The sequence below is a fragment of the Myotis nattereri genome (assembly GCF_964212035.1).
Source record: "Myotis nattereri genome assembly, chromosome: 1".
NCBI classification, from domain to species: Eukaryota; Metazoa; Chordata; class Mammalia; order Chiroptera; family Vespertilionidae; genus Myotis; species Myotis nattereri.
Window position 1 is genome coordinate 221969094 of NC_138075.1, and position 21524 is coordinate 221990617.

Sequence of the window (21524 nt, forward strand, 5' to 3'; positions counted from 1 at the left end):
GCTGGGTGGGGGGCACAGCCTCAGGTCCCCCGGTGTACACTGGGCGGGGGGCACAGCCTCAGGTTCCCCAGCAAGTCCCCCAGCACTGGGGCAGGGGGTGCAGCCTGAAGTCCCCCAACCCGAGCCAGAGGGCATGCCTTGAGGGCCCCTGGCCCAGTCCAGGGAACACAGCCTGAGGTCCCCTGTCAAGCCCCGCCAGGAGGGGGGGCGCAGCCTCAGTCACCCGCCTGGCGCTGGGGTTGGGTGTGCAGCCTGAGGTCCCCCGGGCTGGGCGGGGGGGCGTGCCTTGAGGTCCTCCGTCAAGCCCCGCATGCGGGGGGGGCATAGCCTCAGGTCCCCCAGCCTGGTGCTGGGGCAGGGGCACAGCCTCAGCCCAGAATCGGGGCCGGTGGGGGGTGCACCCTGAGTTCCCCCGTCAAACCCCGCTGGGCAGGGGCACAGCCTGAGATTCCCTGTCAAGCCCTGCCAGGCGAGGGGCGCGGCATCAGATCTCCTGGCCCAGAGCTGGGGCGGGGGTGCATGGCCTGAGGTCCCCCAGCCTGGCGCCAGGGCAAGGGGAGCAGCCTGAGGTCCCCTGTCAAGCCCCACCAGGCAGGGGACGCAGCCTCAGGTCCCTGCTGATTGCTTGTTAAGGCTCGTTATGGGAACTCGTCCTCCACTGTGTGTGCAGCCATCTTGCGTTACTGAATTCCAGCCTCCCCTGTGGGCGCAGCCATCTTGACCATTATGGCATGACAGTCAATTTGCATATTCCCTATTTATTAGATAAGACTAGGGGCCCGGTGCACGAAATTCGTGCACTGGGTGTGTGTTGGGGGGGGAGTGTCCCTCAGCCCAGCCTGCCCCCTCTCACATACTGGGAGCCCTCAGGCGTTAACCCCCATCACCCTCCAATCGCAGGATCGGCCCCTTGCACAGGCCTGATGTGTCAGGCCTGGGCAGGGGACCCTCATTTCCCCCCATCACTGGTTCTGCCCCCAGCCCAGGCCTGACGCCTCTGGCCCAGGCATGAGGCCTGGGCAGGGGACCCCCAGACCCCTCCGATTGCTGGCTCTGCCCCTTGCCCAGGCCTGATGCCTCGGCCAGAGGCGTAGATCCCCATCACCCTTTGATTGCCTGATCGGCCCCTTGCCCAGGCCTGACGCCTCCGCCAGAGGTGTCAGGCTTGGACAGGGGACCCCCATCTCCCCCCGATCACTGGCTCTGGCCCCCACCCAGGCCTGAGGCCTCTGGCCCAGGAATCATGCCTGGGCAGGGGACCCCCATCTCCCTCTGATCGCTTGCTCCACCCCCCGCCCAAGCCTGACGCCTCTGACCCAGGCTTCAGGCCTGGGCAAGGGGACCATCATATCCCCCCAATCCCCAGCTCCGCCCCCCACCCAGGCCTGATGCCTCAGCCAGAGGAGTTGACCCTCATCACCCTCCGATCACCAATCACCAGATCGGCCCCTTGACCAGGCCTGAGGCCTCCAGCAGAGGTGTCAGGCCTGGGCAGGGGACCCCCAGCTCCCCGCGGTTGCAGGCTCCGCCCCTGCCCAGGCCTCACGCCTCTGGCTGAGGCGTCCGGCCCGGGCAGCGGGGACCCGCAGTGGCAGCGGGGGATGCCACAGTCGTGGGCTTCGCCTTAGGCCCAGGCAAGGGACCCCTAGCTCCTGGGACTGCCAGCTTCGACAGTGCCCAGCTCCCATCGCTGGCCCCATCCCTACTTCCTGCTATCACTGGCCAGGGTGGAAAAGGCACCTGATTCTCCAATCATGGCTGGGGCCGCCTTTGCCCTGCCCCCCAGCTCTTAGCTCCCCCCTGGGTTTCCGATCACTGTCAGTGGCAGGGGGCTTCTTCCTGCTTTCCCTTTCGCCTCCCTGCATTGTGCCTACATATGCAAATTAACCGCCATCTTGTTGGCAGTTAACTGCCAATCTTAGTTGGCAGTTAATTTGCATATAGCCCTGATTAGCCAATGAAAAGGGTAGCGCCGTACGCCAATTACCATTTTTCTCTTTTATTAGTGTAGATATCACATTTTCCTTATATTTGTCTTTTTATCCTTTTAGTCTCAAAAGCATTTTTCCCCAAATATTGTTTCTCTGTGTAGTCTGTATTATGATTTTGCTTTCAAATCAATGTTCTGTCCGATACAGAAAGCTTTATTTTTGAGAATTGTGGAATTTTTAGTATGCTATGAGCATGTAGACTGCTAATTACCTTTCTTTCTTAAGTAGGGTTAAATGGTTTTATTTTTTTCCTTTTTTTCCTTTATTGATTAAGGTATTACATATGGGTGTTTTTTGTTTTCTCATAGGTGGACACTCAACCACTGAGTCACACAGGCTGGACTCTTGGTCATTCTTTTTTTTTCAAGTTTTTTTTTTAATTTTGTTTTATTCCTTAAAATATTACAAAGAATATTACATATGTTCCCCCCCCCCCTTTGACATTCCCCCGGCCTCTCCTACCCCCCAGTGTCTTGTGTCCATTGGTTATGCTTATATGAATGCACACAAGTCCTTTGGTTGATCTCTTACCCCCCGCCCCTCCAGCCCTCCCCAGCCTCCCCGCTGTAGTTTGACAGTCTGTTCGATGCTGCTCTGCCTCTGTATCTATTTTTGTTCATCAATTTATAATGGTCTTTATTTTCCATAAAATGAGTGAGATCGTGTGGTATTTTTCTTTCATTGACTGGCTTATTTCACTTAGCATAATGCTCTCCAGTTCCATCCATGCTGTTGCAAATGGTAAGAATTCCTTTTCATAGCAGCATAGTATTCCATTGTGTAGATGTACCACAGTTTTCTAATCCACTCATCTGCTGATGGGAATTTAGCCTGTTTCCAAATCTTAGCTATGGTAAATTGTGCTTCTATGAACATAGGGTTGCATATATCCTTTCTGATTGGTGTTTCTGGTTTCTTGGGATATATTCCTAAAAGTGGGATCACTGGGTCAAATGGGAGTTCCATTTTTAACTTCTTGAGGAAACTCCATACTGTCTTCCATAGTGGCTGCACTAGTCTGCATTCCCACCAGCAGTGCACGAGTGTTCCCTTTTCTCTTCATCCTCGCCAGCACTTGTCATTTGTTGATGATTGCCATTCTGACAGATGTGGGATGATTCCTCATTGTTGTTTGGAGTTGCATCTCTCAGATGATTAGTGACTTTGAGCATGTTTTCATATGTCTCTTGGCTTTCTGAATGTCCTCTTTTGAAAAGTGTCTATTTAGGTCCTTTGCCCATTTTTTGATTGGATTGTTTATCTTCCTTTTGTTAAGTTGTATGAGTTCCCTATAAATGTTGAAGATTAAACCCTTATCGGTGATAACATGGGCAAATATGTGCTCCCATGCAGTGGGCTTTCTTGTTGTTTTGTTGATGTTTTCTTTTGCTGTGCAGAAGCTTTTTATTTTCATGTAGTCCCATTTGTTCATTTTCTCTTTAGTTTCCAGTGCCCTAGGAGCTGTATCGGTGAAGAAATTGCTTCAGCATATGTCTGACATTTTGTTGCCTTTGGATTCCTCTAATATTTTTATGGTTTCCCATCTTACGTTTAAGTCCTTTTTCTATTGCGAGTTTATTTTTGTGTATGGTGTGAGTTGGTGCTCTAGTTTCATTTTTTTGCGTGTATCTGTCCAATTTTCCCAACACCATTTATTGAAGAGACTGTCTTGACTCCATTGTATGTTCTTGCCTCCTTTGTCAAATATTAATTGAGCATATTGGTTTGGGTCAATTTCTGGGTTCTCTATTCTATTCCATTGATCTATATGTGTGTTCTTGTGTCAGTACCAGGCAGTTTTGAGAACAGTGGCTTTGTAATTCAGCTTGATATCTGGTATTGTGATCCCACCTACTTTGTTCTTCTTTCTCAGGATCACTGCAGCTATTCGAGGTCTTTTTTTATTCCAGATGAATTTTTGGAGAGTTCGTTCTAGGTCTGTGAAATATGCCATTGGTATTTTAATGGGAAGTGTGTTGAATTTATAGATTGCTTTGGGCAGTATGGACATTTTAATGATGTTGATTCTACTAATCCATGAACATGGTATGTTCTTCCATCTGTTTATGTCTTCCTCTATCTCTTTTTCCAATGTACTGTAGTTTTCTGAGTAGAAGTCTTTTACCTCTTTAGTTAAGTTTATTCCTAGGTATCTTAATTTTTTTGTTGTGATGGTAAATGGGATTGCTTTTTTAGTCTCTCTTTCTGTAAGTTCACTGTTGCTGTATAGAAATGCCATAGATTTCTTGGCATTAATTTTGTATCCTGCTACATTGCCAAATTCATTATTAAGTCTAAAAGTTTTTTGATGGAGTCTTTAGTGTTTTTTATGTACAATATCATGTCATCTGCAAATAAGGCCAGTTTTACTACTTCTTTTCCAATTTAAATGCCTTTTATTTCTTCTTCTTGTGTAATCGCAATGGCTACTACTTCCAGTACTATGTCGAACAGTAGTGGTGAGAGTGGGTATCCCTGTCTTGTTCCTGTTCTTAAGGGAAATGGTTTTAGTTTTTGCCTGTTGAGTATGATGTTGGCTGTGGGTTTGTCATATATGGCTTTTATTATGTTGAGGTATGATCCTTCTATTCCCACCTTGCTGAGAGTTTTTATCAAAAATGGATGTTGGATTTTTGTGAAATGCTTTTTCTGCATCTATTGATATGACTATGTGGTTTTTTTCTCTCAATTTGTTTATGTGATGTATCACGTTTATTGATTTGCGGATATTGTACCATCCTTGCTTCCCTGGGATAAATCCTACTAAGTCATGGTTTATGATCTTTCTGATGTACTGCTGGATCCGATTTGCTAAGATTTTGTTGAAGATTTTGGTATCTATGTTCATGGGTGATATTGGCCTGTAATTCTCTTTCATTATGTTGTCTTTATCTGGTTTTGTTATTAGGGTGATGCTTGCTTCATACAATGAGCTTGGTAGTGTTCCTTCCTCTTGAATTTTTTGGAATAGTCTGAGGAGGATAGGTTTTTGTTCTTCCCTGAATGTTTGGTAAAACTCCCCTGTGAAGGCGTCTGGTCCTGGGCTTTTGTTTGCTGGAAGTTTTTTGATGACTGCTTCAATTTCTTCCATAGTTATTGGCTTATTGGGATTTTTAGATTCTTCCTGATTGAGTTTTGGAAGGTTGTATTTTTCTAGGAATATGTCCATTTCCTCCAGGTTGTCTAGTTTATTGGGGTAGAGTTGTTCATAATATTTTTTAACAATCATTTGTATTTCTGTGGGGTCTATTGTTATTTCACCGCTATCATTTCTGATTTTTTTTATTTGGGTCCTCTCTCTTTGCTTCTTGGTGAGCCTGGCTAGAGGTTCATCAATCTTGTTTATCCTTTCAAAGAACCAGCTCTTGGTTTCATTAATCTTATGTATTCTCTTTTTGGCCACTATGTCATTTATTTCTGCTCTAATCCTTATTATCGCCTTCCTTCTGCTCACTCTGGAGTTTTCTTGTTGCTCTCTTTCTAATTCTTTGCGTTGTAGATTTAGATGATTTACTACCATTTTTTCTTGTTTTTTGAGGTAGACCTGTAGAGCTATACACTACGCTCTCAGGACTGCTTTCATTGTGTCCCTAGGTTTTGGATTGTTGTGTTTTCATTGTCATTAGTTTCCAGGATGTTTTTAATTTCTTCTTTGATCTCATTGGTAAAGCAATCAACATTTAATAACATTCTATTCAGCTTCCAAGTGCTTGAGTGTTTTGGATTGTTTTCATTGTAGTTTATTTCTAATATTATGCCAGTATGGAGTTAGAATATGCTTGGTATGATTTCAATTTTCTTGAATGTGGGGAGACTTTGCTTGTGACCCAATATGTGGTCTATTTTTGAAAATGTCCCATGTGCACTTGAGAAGAATGTATATTCCATGGCTTTGGGGTGAAATGTTTTGAAGATGTCAATTAAGTCCGTCTGATCTAGTGAGTCATTTAGGATTGCTGTTTCTTTGCTGATTGTTTGTCTAGAGGATTTATCCAGTGATGTCAGTGGTGTATTAAAGTCCTCTACTATGATTGTATTGTTGTCGATCTCTCCCTTGATATCTTATCTATTTGGGTGCTCCTGCATTGGGTGCATATATGTTTATCAGGGTTATATCCTCTTGTATCAATCCCTTTAATATTATGAAGTGGCCTTCCTTATCTCTTGTTATGGCCTTCACTTTGAGGTCTATTTTGTCCGATATAAGTATTGCTACCCCAGCTTTCTTTTCACTTCCATTTGCCTGAAAGATATTTTTCCATCCTTTCACTTTCAGTCTGTGTTAGTCCCTTATTCTGAGGTGGGTCTCTCGTAGACAGCAAATATATGGGTCATGTTTTTTTATCCATTCAGCCACTCGATGTCTTTTGATTGGAGCATTTAGTCCATTTACGTTTAAATTTATTATTGAGCCCTAACTGGTTTGGCTCAGTGAATAGAGCATCAGCCTACAGACTCAAGGGTCCCAGGTTTGATTCCAGTCAAGGGCATGTACCTTGGTTGCAGGCACATCCCCAGTAGGGACTGTGCAGGAGGTAGCTGATCGATGTTTCTCTCTCATCGATGTTTCTAACTCTTTATCCCTCTCCCTTCCTCTCTGTAAAAAATCAATAAAATATATTTAATAAAAAAGAAGTTATTATTGAAAGGTACTTATTTGTAGCCACTTTTATTTTTTGTGCCTGTTTTCTTTCTTAGTTTTTTATTTCTTCTTTTTACACCAGTCCCTTTAGCATTTCTTGCACTGCTGGCTTGTTGGTGATAAACTCCCTTAGCCTTTTTTCATCTGTGAAGCTTCTTATTTCCCCTTCAATTTTGAATGATAGCCTTGCTGGGTAGAGTATTCTTAGATTCAGTCCCTTGCTTTGCATCACTTTATAAATTTCCATCCATTCTTTTCTGGCCTGATGTGTTTCTGTTGAGAAATCGTTTGATAATCTAATGGGAGATCCCTTGTATGTAACTTTCTGTCTCTCTCTGGCGGCCTTTAAGATTCTCTCTTTGTCCTGAACATTTGCCATGGTAATTATGATGTCTTGGTGTGGGTTTTTTTGGGTTCATCTTGTTTGGGACTCTGTGTGCTTGTGTGACTTTTTTCTTCCCACCTGAGGGAAGTTTTCTAACATTATTTCTTCAAATAGGTTTTCTAACCCTTGCTCCTCTTCTTGTTGTTCTAGCACCCCTATTATTTGTATGTTGCTTCGTTTCATGTTGTCCCATAGCTCCCTTAGGCTCTCCTCCTGTCTTTAATTTTTTTCTCCAATTGCAGTTCAGTTTGGGTGTGTTTTGCTTCCCGGTCTTCTAATTCGCTAATTCAGTCCTCTGCTTCTCCTAGTCTACTGTTGAAACTTTCCATGGTGTTTTTTATTGCAGCTATATCGCTCTTCATTTCTTCTTGATTCTTACATAATTTATTGATTTTTTTCATCCATTTCTTCTTGATTTTTACAGAAGTTGTTGATGTTTTCCTCCTTCCGGTTTGTGCACTCTAGGACACTTATTCTGAATTCTTTTTCTGACATATTGCATGCCTCTGTTTCACTAAGCTGCTTTTCTGGCAATTCCTCATTTTCTTTCCTTTTGGGGTTTCTTTGTCTACCCATTTTTGGTCGCACTGATTGATCTAGATGTCGAGTGGTGCAGGGGCTGCTCCTTGGGTGGCAGTGGTTCCTCGGGCTGCAGTTGCTCCTCACATAGTTGCGGTAGTGGCTGCTCCTCAGTTGGCAGCAGCTCCTCTGGTGGGTGCTGTTCCCAGCAGTGGTGTCTCCTCTGGCTGGTAGGTGAGGCTGATTGCACAGCTGCTGTTCCTTGGACAGGGGTGGGCTGATCACAAGGCTGCTGCTCTTCAGGTGGGGGTGGGCTGTTCACATGGCTTCTGCTCCTCGAATGGGCGTGGACTGCTCACGTGGCTGCTGCTCCTTGGATCCGGGCTGGTTGCACGCTGCTGCTGTTCCTCAGATGGGGCGGGCTGCTCGTGAGGCTGCTGCTCTTTTGACAGGGGTAGGTTGCTTACAGGGCTACTGCTCCTCGTATGGGTGCAGGCTGCTTGCGCAGCTGCTGCTCCTCAGATGGGGGACGTGCTGCTTGTGTGGCTGCTGCTCCTCGTATGGGGGTGGGATTCTCACCCAGCTGCTGCTTGTTGGACAGGTGCAGACTGGGTTTGGCTGCTGCTCCTTGGACCAGTGTGGGCTGCGCAGGGCTGCCGCTCCTCAGATGTGGTCGATCGGTCTGCTCGTGTGGCTGCTGCTCCTCATATGGGGGCTATATGCTTGCTTGGCTGCTGCTCTCAGACGGGGGATGGGCTCCTTGTGTGGCTGCTTCTCTTTGGGCGGGAGCGAGCTGCACATATATCTGGTGCTCCTTGGATGGGGGCAGGCCGCTTACCCAGGTGCTGCTCGTTGGACAGGTGCAAGCTGCGTGTGTCTGCTGCTCCTCAGACCAGTGTGGACTATGCAGGGCTGCCGCTCCTCGGACGTGGGTGGTCTGCTCGTGTGGCTGCTGCTCCTCGGACTGGGGCAGGCTGCTCGGGCAGCTACTGCTCCTTGAATGGGAGTGGGCTGCTCGCAGTGATGCTGTTCCTTGTATGGGTATGGGCTGCTCACACCGCTGCTGCTCCTCGTATGGGGTCATGCTGCTCGTGCAGCTGCTGCTCCCTGAATGGGGGCAGGTTTCTCGCACACCTACTGCTCCTCAGACAGGAGGAGGGTGTGAGCTGCGCAGCTGCTGCTCCTCGGATGGAGGCGGGCTGCGTGGGGCTGCTGCTCCTCAATCGTGGGCAGGCTGCTTGTGCGGCTGCTGCTCCTCAGACGGGGCAGGCTGCTCACGTGGTTGCTGCTCCTCAGATGAGGGAGCAGGCCGCTCACACAGCTGACAGCTGCTGCTTCTTTGGCGGGGGCAGGCCACGTAAGGCTTCTGCTCTTAGGCCTGGGGCAGGCTGCTCACAGGGCTGCTGCTCCTTGGACAGGAGTGGACTGCTCACGTGTCTGCTGCTTGCGTGGTTACAGTGCCCCGGGCTAAGGCATTGGGCCGGTCAGAGGGGAGCACGCTTCAGAACTCATAGGAGCCTCTGCCCAGGGTGGCTGAGACTCGTTGACCGTGGGACCACAGCAGAGGTAGCAGGTCCCTGGCAGGGGTGTCTGTAGAATCCCAGGTGTTATCTGAGGGCACCCTGGGTGGGGGTGAGGCCTGGCTCCCAGTTACAGCAGCTCTCCCCTTAAAAACACTAGGCTTCTGAGGGCGAACCGGCTTCCCGGAGCTGCTTACAACGGTAGCAGAGACTGCCTAGTTAGGCGAGTCCGTTTAGCCTGACTCCAAAGGTCCTGCGGGATCTATCTGTGCCTCACTCACATACACACACACATCCCACATGACCACACACTCCTCTTTTGGTCCCTCACTGACTCACACTCTCTCCCTCACTGCCGCCTTCTTCCTGCCTCTGTAGTTGGGTCTGAGATGTTATTGACCCATTTGTGGATGGAGTTTCCTCTCTAGGTTTCTGGTTATGAGGCTCACTCTCTAGCACCTGGCCAGACAGGATAAAATTCACCTCGACAGTACACAACACAAAGGGACGGACCAAAGAACGAATGTATTCACGACAATAATAACCCCACTATAAGTGACCACCTGAGAAAAGAGAATTAGGGGCGAGAAAATAGAGTGTAAGTGATATCGAAGAGAGCAAAAAAGATGAGAGAAAAGAAAAAGGAGATTATATATAAACACCACAGAACCAATAGATAAACGAACAAACAAAATAATAATAATTAAAAAGAAATACAAAATCCAAATCCCCAGCAAAGAGGGTGGGGGCAGAATCTGTAGATGCTGAGCTTATATATAGAAGATAAGGTTAAGAATTGGATGAATATGGGGAGGATCTCAGTTCAGTATAGAGGAAGTAGAAAGAGGATGGGTGGATAAGAGGAAAGAGAATGAGAAAAAATAATGTAAGTTTACAAAAAAATTGATATCAAAAATGGTATAAAATAGCAAATAAAAATAGAGTGATGGAAAAATAATGTGAAAAGAAATAGAAAATAAAGCAATTAATAAAAACAGGAAAACAAAGAAAAAAGAAATAACAAAGAAATAAAAAAAATAAAACGAAATAAAAATGAAAAAGTGAGTGTTCCTTTGGCTGGCTTAAGATCCCAGTTTCCTGTACTGTAGTGGTTCTCAGGATCCGATTGCTGGGACCTACATACGGGTCCTTATCCTCCCATTGTCCCCCCACCCCACCCCACTCATGCCCTCACCCCCCTGGTGTCTGTGTCCATTGGTTAGGCTTATATGCATGCATACCAGTCCTTTGGTTGATCTCTCCCCCTCTCTGCCTTCCCCTACCTTCCCTCTGAGGTTTTACAGTCTGATCGATGATTCTCTGTCTCTGGATCTGGTTTTGTTCATCAGTTTATGTTCATTGTATTCCACAAATGAGTGAAATCATGTGATATTTATCTTTCTCTGACTGGCTTATTTCACTTAGCATAACGCTCTCCAGTTCCATCCATGCTGTTGCAAATGGTAAGAATGCCTTCTTTTTCACAACAGCGTAGTATTCCATTGTGTAGATGTACCACAGTTTTTAATTCATTCATCTGCTGATGGGCACTTAGGCTGTTTCCAAATCTTAGCTATAGTGAATTATGCTGCTATGAACATCGGGGTGCATATATCCTTTCAGATTGCTATTTCTAGTTTCTTGGGATATATTCCTAAAAGTGGGATTACTGGGTCAAATGGGAGTTCCATTTTTAGTTTTTTTGAGGAAACTCAATACTGTTCTCCACAGTGGTTGCACCAGTCTGCATTCCCACCAGCAGTGCACAAGGGATCCTTTTTCTCCACATCCTTGCCAGCACTTGTCATTTGTTGATTTGTTGATGATAGCCATTCTGACAGGTGTGAGATGGGACTGCATTGTCATTTTGATTTGCTTCTCTCGGACGATTAGTGACTTTTAGCATGTTTTCATATGTCTAATTACCTTTCCCTATTAAATTTACTGATGACTTTGACACCTGAATTTTAGTCTTCCATCTTTACTCTAAACCCTGACCATTATTCATGATTGACTTTAGTTTGCGTGTTTGTTTTCTAAGGATGAACCCATCAAGTCATCTACTGACCTTCACCTTTCTCTGCTACAGAAACTGTTATGCCTTTTCTTTAAAAAAAAAAAATTTAGCAAGGTTTATTAACATATAATTTACAGAATACAGTTCTATGAGTCTTGGCACACAAACACAATTGGATAACCAACTTCTCAATAAACAAGATATGAAACAGTTCCATTATCCCTAAAAGTTGTTTTGTGATTCTTCATAGTTATTTCCTTACCTAGGTAACATGGCACTAGCAACCATTGGTCTGCTCTGACTCTGTAGTTTTGCTTTTCCCAGAGAATAATAAGTGAAATCATAAAGTATATGCTTTGAGTCTGATGTGTGTTTTTTCATTTAACTATATGCATTTGAAATATATCCATGTTGTTGCATGTATCAGTAGTTTGTTCCTTTTGCTATGTAGTATTCCATTGTACCAGTTTGTTTTTTCATTCAATGGTTCAAGGACATTGGATTGTTTCCAGTTTGGAGTAAATGTGAATGAAACTCTATGAATACTTGTGCATAGGTGTTTGTGTAAGTGTAGTTTCCATTTATGTTTGGTAAATATTTAGGAGTGGGATTGTTTGATCATGTGGTAGTGCATGTTTAAATTACTAGAAATTGTCAAACTTTTCTAAAATGGTTGTGCCATTTTGCATTCCACCAACAATTTATGAGAAATCCAATTTAGTAAACTTATGTAGGTAGGCTGAGGCTGTATATTTTGTTCGATATACAATAGAATGACATCCTAAAATAGTTTGTTTGCATTGTTAATTTTTGGAGTCCATGATCACAGCAAAATAGAATTAGATTATCTTAGTAATAGAAAGAGATTTGGGGCTTGTTCGCTCTGAGGTTTTACCCAGTAGGAAAGTCTTTTTGATAGTGTTCTTGAAAGCGCTCTCTGGTTCTAGTTCATTCACTTCTCTGCCTGAAATGTCCACTCCTGAGAACTAGTACTGAATTATTTCACAAAGATTTTATTAAGTGCATATATCCTAAGTTCCATAACTACTTTGTTAAATCTATGACATCATAAGTTACTAGGGGCCCAGTGCACGAATTCATGCACCTGAAAGGAACTGTGGACCATGAGGCTGTGGTAGGCACAGGGGCGGGTCTCAGCCCATCCTTCGCGCCCCCGCCCAGCCCCTCCTGCCGTGGCCCCAGTCACTTGTCTGCCCACAGCCCCGATCGCGCCGCCACTGGCCCTGGTCATACCTGCTGAAGGTACTAAGCAATTGGGGCCGGCGCCAAAAGCAGGTGCGAATGGCAGTTGCTGCCCTGATCACCCCTCAGGAGCAGGGGGAGGTGGAAAAGCCCTCAGGGGCGATCAGGGCTGGCAGCCGCTGCTCACACCCGCTGATGATGTCGAGCGATCAGGACCGGCGCTAGGCACCAGCAGTAGGTGCGAGCAGCGGCTCCAGCTGCGAGTGTGAGCGGAGCCGGCACTGGCAGTGGTATGAGCGGTGGCTCCAGCACCAGCAGCGGATAGAAGCAGGGCCATTGCCAGCAGCAGGTGGGAGAGGCAGCTGCCAACCCCAATCTCCCCTCAGGAGCAGGGGGAGGTGGAGAAGCCCTGAGGGGCAATTGGTGCAGGCAGCTGCGACTCCCGCTGATGTCACCGAGTGATCGGGGCCAGTGCTGGGCGTCGGTGGTGGTTCTGAGTCGCAGCTCTGGTGCCAGTCGTGGGTACAAGCACCAGGCGAGACCACTGAGCACAGGACCAAAGAATTTTCAATAACCACCAGAGGCTCACCCTCTGCCTTGGTCTGACGCCCACACACACCTGCTCCACCATCCTGCCGCAGCTGACGCCCACATGTTCTGCACATGCCCCCTGATGGTCAATGCGTGTCATAGGGACTGGTTGTTTCGCCATTTGGTCTATTTGCATATTAGCCTTTTATTATATAGGACTAGAGGCCCGGTGCGCAAAAATTTGTGCACTCGGGGGGGAGGGGGGGTCCCTCAGCCCGGCCTGTGCCCTCTCGCAGTTGGTACCCCTCGGGAGAACGACCTGTTGGCTTAGGCCTGCTCCCAGGTGGCAGAGGGCAGGCCCAATCCCTAGGTGCAGCCCCTGGTCGGGCTCAGAGCAGGGCCGATTGCGGAGTTGGGGCGCCGCCCCCTGTCATGCACAGAGCAGGGCGATCGGGAGGTTGTGATGCCACCCTCAGTCACGCTCAGGGTAGGGCCGATTGGGGGGTTGGGGCGCTGTACCCTGTCACACTCAAGGCAGGGTCGATGGGGAGGTTGCGGCGCCACCCCCTGTCACGCACAGAGCAGGGCCAATCAGGGGGTTGGGGCACTGCCCCCTGTCACTCACAGAGCAGGGCCAGTCAGGGGGGTTGGCGCGCTGCCCCCTGTCACGCACAGAGCAGCGCCCATCAGGGGGTTGGGGTGCCGCCACTCTCACACTCAGGGCAGGGCCAATGGGGAGGTTATGGCTCTACCCCGTCACACACAGAGCAGGGCCCGTTGTGGGGGGGGGGGTGTTGGGGCACCGCACCCTGTCACCCACAGAGCAGGGCCGATCAAGGGGTTGGGGCGCCGCACCCTGTCACACACAGAGCCGCAGGGTCGTCAGGGGGTTGGGGCACCTTCCCCTGTCACGAACAGAGCAGGGTGGATAGGGAGGTTGTGGCCCCGCCCCCTGTCACACACAGAGCCACAGGGCGATCAGGGGGTTTGGGCGCTGCCCCCTGTCACGCTGATCCCGGTGCTGGGAGGCCTCGCGGCTCCACAGATCCCAGTGCTGGGAGGCATATCACCCTTTTACTATATAGGGTAGAGGCCTCGTGCACGGTTGGGGGCCTGCTGGTTTACCCTGAAGGGTGTCCTGGATCGGGTGGGGGTCCCCACTGGGGTACCTGGCCAGCCTGGTGAGGAGATGATGCCTGTTTGCAGCTGGTCACAAATCCTTCAGTGTGGGGGTCCCCACTGTGGTGCCTGGCCAGCCTAGGTGAGGGGATGATGGCTGTTTGCAGCTGGTCACACACCCTTCAGGGTGGGGGGTCCCCACTGGGGTGCCTGACCAGTCTGGGTGAGGGGCTGAGGGCTGTTTTCAGGCTGGGGATGACTGAAGCTCCCAACCGCTCCTTTTTTTCTTTTTCTTTTTTTATTCTGTGCCAGCTTTAGCTCTGAGGCTCCAATTCTTAAGCCTCCACTGCTGAAAGTAGGTTTCTGGCCTTTGCTTACAATGTTGTGATCCTGCTGGCTGAAGCTCGGCCGACTAAAGCAGGTTTCTGGGGTTTTGTTTAGCTTCTGTAGTTGTTACATAGTTGCTTAGAGTTGCAGCTCAGAGGCCTGCAGCGGCAGGCGGGGAACGTTGGAGTCCTCCGTCACTGAAGCAAGCAAGCCTCATGTTAGTTTCAAGCTGCCTGGCTGCCGGCCACCATCTTGACTGGCAGTTAATTTGCGTATCGCCCTGATTAGCCAATGGAAAGGGTAGCGGTCGTACGCCAATTACCGTGTTTCTCTTTTATTACGTAGGATAAGATGCATCATTTCTTCATGTTCTATGTGAAAAAATGTAATTTTTTTTTTTACTATGACACATCATTGACTTGTATATGCATCTTGATTATAGAGATGTTAACATGTCTTTTTAAAGCATGATTTATGGAACGTTTCTATAGTAGTATTTCTGCATTTTTACAATTTAGGAATATCACTGAGAAAATATCCTTTATCTTCATTTTTCAGATCTATCAATCTACCTTTAATATTTTCCCTCCCTAATTTAAGCATTCTTTAAGTAGTTCCTTTTCTTAATTTCCCAGTTATTTTGCCATTCTGGTCATTTTCCTTTGGATGCCTTGTAGTTTATCAAAAAACTGCTTAAAATTTAATATAATACAGATTTCAAAAAGAAAGTTGCAAAATCTTAAAATTAGTATATCCAGAAAGTAGGACACTACATGAACGAGGTTTTTAACTTGACAAGATTTTCAATAATTTTTTAAAATAGTCCATACCCATGAAGAAATTATTGTCATGATTTTTACAAGTAGGTTAACATTTTATACCTCATATTTTTTTTAATCCTCACCCAAGGATATGTTTGTTGATTTTAGAGAGGGGAAAGGGGAGAGGAGGAGACAGAGGGGGGAACATCCATGTGAAAGAGAAACATCACTTGATTGCCTCCCGTAGGCGCCCCTACAGGGATCAAACCCACAGCCTAGTTATGTGTCCCAACCTGGAATTGAACTGCAGCCTTTTTGGTGCCCTGGATGATGCTCCAATCAACTGAGCCACCTGGCCGGGGCCATCATACTTTTCATAGCAAGAATTTCTCTCCACTGGCACTCATTTACTCATTTTGGTAATTGAGGTTCAAGATGCTACTTTTTATAAGCTAACATAGGTTGTTAACAAATATAAACAGAATTATACATCTTTTCTAGTTATTCTTCTCCTCTCTACAAAATTATTACAAAAGAAATCTGCCCGTAATAACTTAACCTGGGAATATTTCTAAATGACAAAAATGTTTACCTGTTTTAGTAGTGAACATTTACATTTGAATGTTTCTTTATAATCATGTAATTTCTGATAGTTATTATATGATTGTTTATTATGTTATGTATTTTCTAGTTCAGATTAATTCAACTAAAGGAAAAATGACACCTTATAGTATGTTAAGTTTATAATTTGCTGATTCCTATAGAGTTTATGGTTTTTTTGTTATTGTAAAATTAAGCTTTCTTTCGTAGTTAATATTCTTTTCTTTCTTTAATAACACAGGTTTTGAGAGTATTTTAGAAGGGCTTTATGGACCACGGCTACGAAGAGACCTCAGTTTATTTGAAGGTAACGTTTTATTTCAAAATTTTAACCTTCTGTCCCATTTAACAGATGAGAAATGGTTGTTCTACATTAACTTTATACTAAACATGAATTTGTGTTATTGTTTAATTAAAAATATTTTAAATGAATACATAAAAGTGATTCCTATTATTACATGATGTTATAATCTTTAAAAAATTTAGTATACTGATCAAAATTGTAAATGAAGTTTGTTTTGGCTCAGTGGTAAAATTTGATTTTTGTCATTTTATACATTACATTCCCTGACTTCTTCTTAAAGAGGACTTAAAAGGGTTCAGTTGCCTGTTGCTTATGATACAGGCATTCTAGAACTCCGATTGTCACTCTGAGAAATCCTGCCATATATGTGTTCAGAGTTTTCTATTTATGTGTAGCCTCCTCTATTTATTATAGCCCACCCTTCCAAATGTTGTTGCATAAATCCTGGTATACGATTTTGATCTGTATTATAATTGCTGTGGTAGCATAGTTTAGCTGTTTTACTGCTTGCTTGGAAACCTAGAGCACTAGGAGAGAACATTTTTGTAGGCATGTGAAAGTTTATAGTACAGTTCATTTACAAAATGGGTAATGCTAGAATAGATTTTCTAGTTTGATTTTGATTGAATTATTTCTGTATCTTGTCACTTTTCAATGCTAACTCTTTTACCTTCTGCCCTACTCTGGTACCTTCCTTTCTGTTAAGACCAAAGTCCTATCTAGTAGACTTAAAGGCCCTTCCCTCTGTGTATATAAGTCTGTTGAGTTGAGGTAGTTACAGTGATAGTTGGTGTAGTCAAAAGTTTTCTGCTCATTCTTTGTTAATGTTGAGGAGGATGATTGAGCTATGAATCATAGAGCTGACAGTATCTATGCAAGATCATTTGTCCCAACCACCCATCTTCAATCAGATGAATGATATCCATGCAGAACATGACAATAAGGATCAAGATTCCAAAATATTCCCATTCCAATATTTTATCATTCTTATGGCTAAGATCTTTATCTTCTTATCTTTTAAACTTTCAACATCTCTCACTGTGTCATACCTTAACACTGAATTAAATATTTTTACCTGTTATAAGCAAAACTGACTATAGTTTCACCTTTTTTTTCTGAGCTTATAAATAAAGGAAAAATCTAAGAAATAAGAGTTTAACCTATACTTGGTATTTCTCCAGCCTGCTGTTTTTCATTCATATCAGAAGGTAGCATTATACTTAATTGCTTTCTGATAACCCAAAGTCCAGCTTGTGATTTTTAGCCTCTTGCTTTCATTTATTTACATATATAGTTTTGAATATATGTATGAATTTATGTTCCTTCAGAAATTAGTTATTATACAAAGGACAGAATTTTCTAAGGAAATAAATACGTGTATTTTATTTTTTGACGATTATTTCTTTTGTGTACAAATAACACATGTTCATTTTAGGAAATTAGAAAATATAAATGAGCCCAAAAGTAAAAAATTAGTCCATGACACATAACCTTTAACATTTTTATAATTAAGTTTAAAATATGTTTGTATGTATTTATTGTTTTATTAAAGTAGTATATACTGTCCATATAGTATATAGTTTTTGTATCTACTATGTTTGTACACTAGTATATCATTTGGGTATATAAAGTTTTTGGTCATTATTCTAAATGGCTGCACAATATTACATTTTGGATCTATTATGACAAATTTAATTAATTAATTGATTTCATACCCTACTGCTGTATATCTTATTCCATTTATTTTTTTATTCCAATAGATTTTGTACTTTATTTCCGCTTTTGTGCATTTTTTTTTCCCTTGGTAGGGTATTTATAAAATTGGCTAAGCTTTGGAACTCAATCTTTTTTTCTTATATAGGCACATAATTTCATTGCCCTTTCTCATCCCTAATGTTCTAGCTTTTCTCCAAATTTCATAGGATAATTCTTTCTTGCTTTTTTTTAATTAAAAAGACTTCTAATTAAAGTTGCATAAATATGATTGCACTAATCCTATCTAATAAAAGAGAAACATGGTAATTAGCCATACATCTGCTACCCTTCCCATTGGCTAATCAGGGCGATATGCAAATTAACTGCCAGCCAAGATGGCCGCCGGCAGCCAGGCAGCTTGAAGTGAACATGAAGCTTACTTGCTTCAGTGACGGAGGACTCCAACGTTCCCCACCTGTCGCTGCCGGCCTCTGAGCTTGCAGTTTGAAACATTGTTACAAATATAGAAGCTAAACAAAACCCCAGAAACCTGCTTTCAGCCAGCCGGGAACTCAGAGCTGGAGTTGAAACAGTGTTTCGATTATAGAACCCAAACAAACCAGATACCTGCTTTCAGCATCAGAGGCCTCAGAGTTGGAGCCAAGCCTCAGAGCTAAAGCTGGCCCAGAATAAAAGAAAAAAAGGAGCGGTTGGGAGCTTCAGTCACCCTCCAGCCTGAAAACAGCCCTCAGCCCCTCACCCAGACTGGCCAGGCACCCCAGTGGGGACCCCCACCCTGAAGAGTGTGTGACCAGCTGCAAACAGCCATCATCCCCTCACCCAGGCTGGCCAGGCACCCCAGTGGGGACCCCCACCCTGATCCAGGACACCCTTCAGGGCAAACCAGCCGGCCCCCAACCGTGCACCAGGCCTCTATCTTATATAGTAAAAGGGTAATAGGCCTCCCAGCACCGGGATCAGCGGAGCCGAGAGGCCTCCCGGCACTGGGATCAGTGTGATGGGGCAGCGCCCAAACCCCCTGATTGCCCTGCGGCTCTGTGTGTGACAGGGGGCGGGGCCATAACCTCCCTATCCGCCCTGCTCTGTTTGTGACAGGGGAAGGCGCCCCAACCCTTTGATCAGCCCTGCTCTGTGCCTGATAGGGGGAGCTCCCCAACCCCATGATCGCCCTGCGGCTCTCTGTGTGACAGGGTGTGGTGCTCCAACCCCCTGATCGGCCCTGCTCTATGTGTGACGGAGGAGTGCCCCAACCCCCTGATCGGCCCTGCTCTGTGTGTGACAGGGTAGAGCCATAATCTCCCCATTGGCCCTGCCCTGAGTGTGAGAGTGGCGGCGCCCCAACCCCCTGATCGGCCCTGCTCTGTGTGTGACAGGGTAGAGCCATAATCTCCCCATTGGCCCTGCCCTGAGTGTGAGAGTGGCGGCGCCCCAACCACCTGATTGACCCTGCTTTGTGGGTGATAGAGAGTGGCGCCCCAACCCCCACCCCATGGGCCCTGCTCTGTGTGTGGTGGGGTAGAGCCATAACCTCCCCATAGGCCCTGCCCTGAGTGTGACAGTGGCGGCGCTCCAACCCCCTGATTGCCCCTGCTCTGTGGGTGATAGAGCGCGGTGCCCCAACCCCCTGATCCACCCTGCTCTGTGTGTGATGGGGCGGTGCCCCAACTCCCCTATCGGCCCTACTCTGTGAGTGACAGGGAGGAGCTCCTCAACCCCCTCATTGGCCCTGCTCTGTGCGTGACAGGGTACAGAGCCCCAACCCCCCTGATGGGCCCTGCTCTGTGGGTGACAGGGTGCAGCACCCCAACCCCCTGATTTCTCCTGCTCTGTGTGTGACGGGGTGGCACTACAACCTCCCCATCGACCCTGCCTTGAGTGTGACATGGGGCGGTGCCCCAGCCCCCCAATCAGCCCTACCCTGAGTGTGGCTGAGGGTGGCATCGCAACCTCCCAATCCGCCCTACTCTGTGCATGACGGGGCGGCGCCCCAACTCCGCAATCGGCCCTGCTCTGAGCCCAACCAGGGGCTGCACCTAGGGATTGGGCCTGCCCTTTGCCACCCAGGAGCAGGCCTAAGCCATCAGGTCGTTATCTCCGGAGGGGTCCCAGACTGCGAGAGGGCACAAGCCGGGCTGAGGGACCCCCCCCCCCCCCCCGCCACCCCCCGAGTGCACAAATTTTTGTGCACCGGGCCTCTAGTTACGAATAAAGCAGCTGTAAACATTTGTGTGTAGGTTTTTGTGTGGACTTTTTTTCACCTCATTTGAGTAAATACCTAGGAGCACCATGGCATTGGGAAGACCATGGTTAGCTTTGGAAGAACCTGCCAGACTATCTTCAAAAGTGGCCATAATATTTTGCATTCCCACCATTTCTTTTAGCTCTACGTCCTCACCACCATTTGATGTTGTCAGTGTATTGGACTTTAACCATACTGTTAGGTGTGTAGTATTTTCTTATCTTAATTTGCAATTCTCTAATGGAATATGATGTTGAGTGCCTTTTCATTTGTTTAATTTGTTCTCAGAATATCTTCTTGGGTGAGGTATCTATTCAGACAGGTTTTGCTATTTGGGTAATGATGGAATCAGAGTATGTGAGGAAATATTTCCTTTTTCTGGAGCAGATTGTGGAGAAACCATCTGGGCTAAAGCTTTCTGTTTTGAGAGGTTATTAATTATTGATTTAAATTTTTAATAGAAATGACCTATTGAGCTTCTTTATTTTTTCTTGTGTGAAATCTGGTATACTGTGTCTTTCAAGTAATTCATCCATTTCATCTAAAGTTATAAAATTTGTGGACAACTAATGTTCACAATATTCTTTTAATATTCACAGGACCAATAGTGATGGCCCATCATTTATTTCCCATTATTTTCTGGGGGTTTTTTTTCTTGCTTATTCTGGCTAGAGATTTATCCCCAATTTTATTGTTCTTCTCAAATAATCGGTTGCTTCTAATTTTTAAAAAGGCATAGATAAATTGGAAGGACATATTGCAAGTGTTAATCATTATCTCTGGCTGATGGGATTCAGAATAGTTTTTCTTTTTTGTTTTTTTCAATATGGTTAATATGTAGTTTCATAATGGAAAATTATTTTATCTTTTTACAGGCTAAATTATTTAAGTTCTTTTTTTAAATATATTTTTTATTAATGATAGTATTATAGATATCTCCCATTTTCCCCCCCTTTACAGTCCCTTCCTCCCAGCCCCTTGAAAATTATTTTAAAATTGCCCACTCTTCAGTCTCTTACCTCAAAATCAACATAGTGATAATCACTTTTTCATGACCTTCATGAAAAATCTAGTTCAGTATTTTTCTTTCACTTTTTATTGGGTTTTGTCTTTGGGAATTCCAGATTTATTTCCTATGGTTAAAGGCTACTGAATACAATAAAAACATTCAAAAGAAGTGTTATTATTTAAAATAAAATAAAAGTAAAATCTTATTAGGGCTTATTAGGTGCTTTGCATATTTTTTATTTAATTTATACTACAGCCTTAAGCTGTATCATCATTTTACAGAGAGGGAAACTGAAGCTCAGAGAAAGTAATTTGCCCAAGGCGACATCTGGAATGTGGAAAACCCATGGTTCAGTACCAAGGTTTTCTAATTTCAAAGTCTGTTATCTTTCCAAGATAGATTAGGTTAAATGATTGAGGGAAACTGACTATAAGAGTACTTACCTGCAGTGGAAAGGATGGTCATTCATTTACTATCAGTTTTCATTATGACATTACCCTTTTAAAAATATATATATTTTTATCGATTTCAGAGAAGAAGGGAGAGAGAGGTAGAAACATCAATGATGAGAGAGAATCATTGATTGGCTGCCTCCTGCATACCCCCTACTGGGGATAGGACCCGCAACCTGGGCATGTGCC

At 45.2% G+C, this 21524-nt stretch overlaps 1 protein-coding gene across 12 annotated transcripts in view; it reads left to right on the forward strand.

Moving 5' to 3' along the window:
• Nucleotides 1-21524, forward strand: part of LOC308524245 (ligand-dependent nuclear receptor corepressor-like protein) — a gene marked incomplete at both ends in the record, with an annotated part of 150258 nt that overhangs the window by 45644 nt on the left and 83090 nt on the right. For all 12 annotated transcript variants that reach the window (XR_013996393.1, XR_013996394.1, XM_081098486.1 and 9 more), the window contains one exon: nucleotides 15857-15922. Coding sequence is in view for 9 of the 12 variants with exons in the window: in XM_081098486.1 (XP_080954612.1) it covers nucleotides 15857-15922 (66 nt within the window). The remainder of the gene's footprint in view (nucleotides 1-15856; nucleotides 15923-21524) is intronic.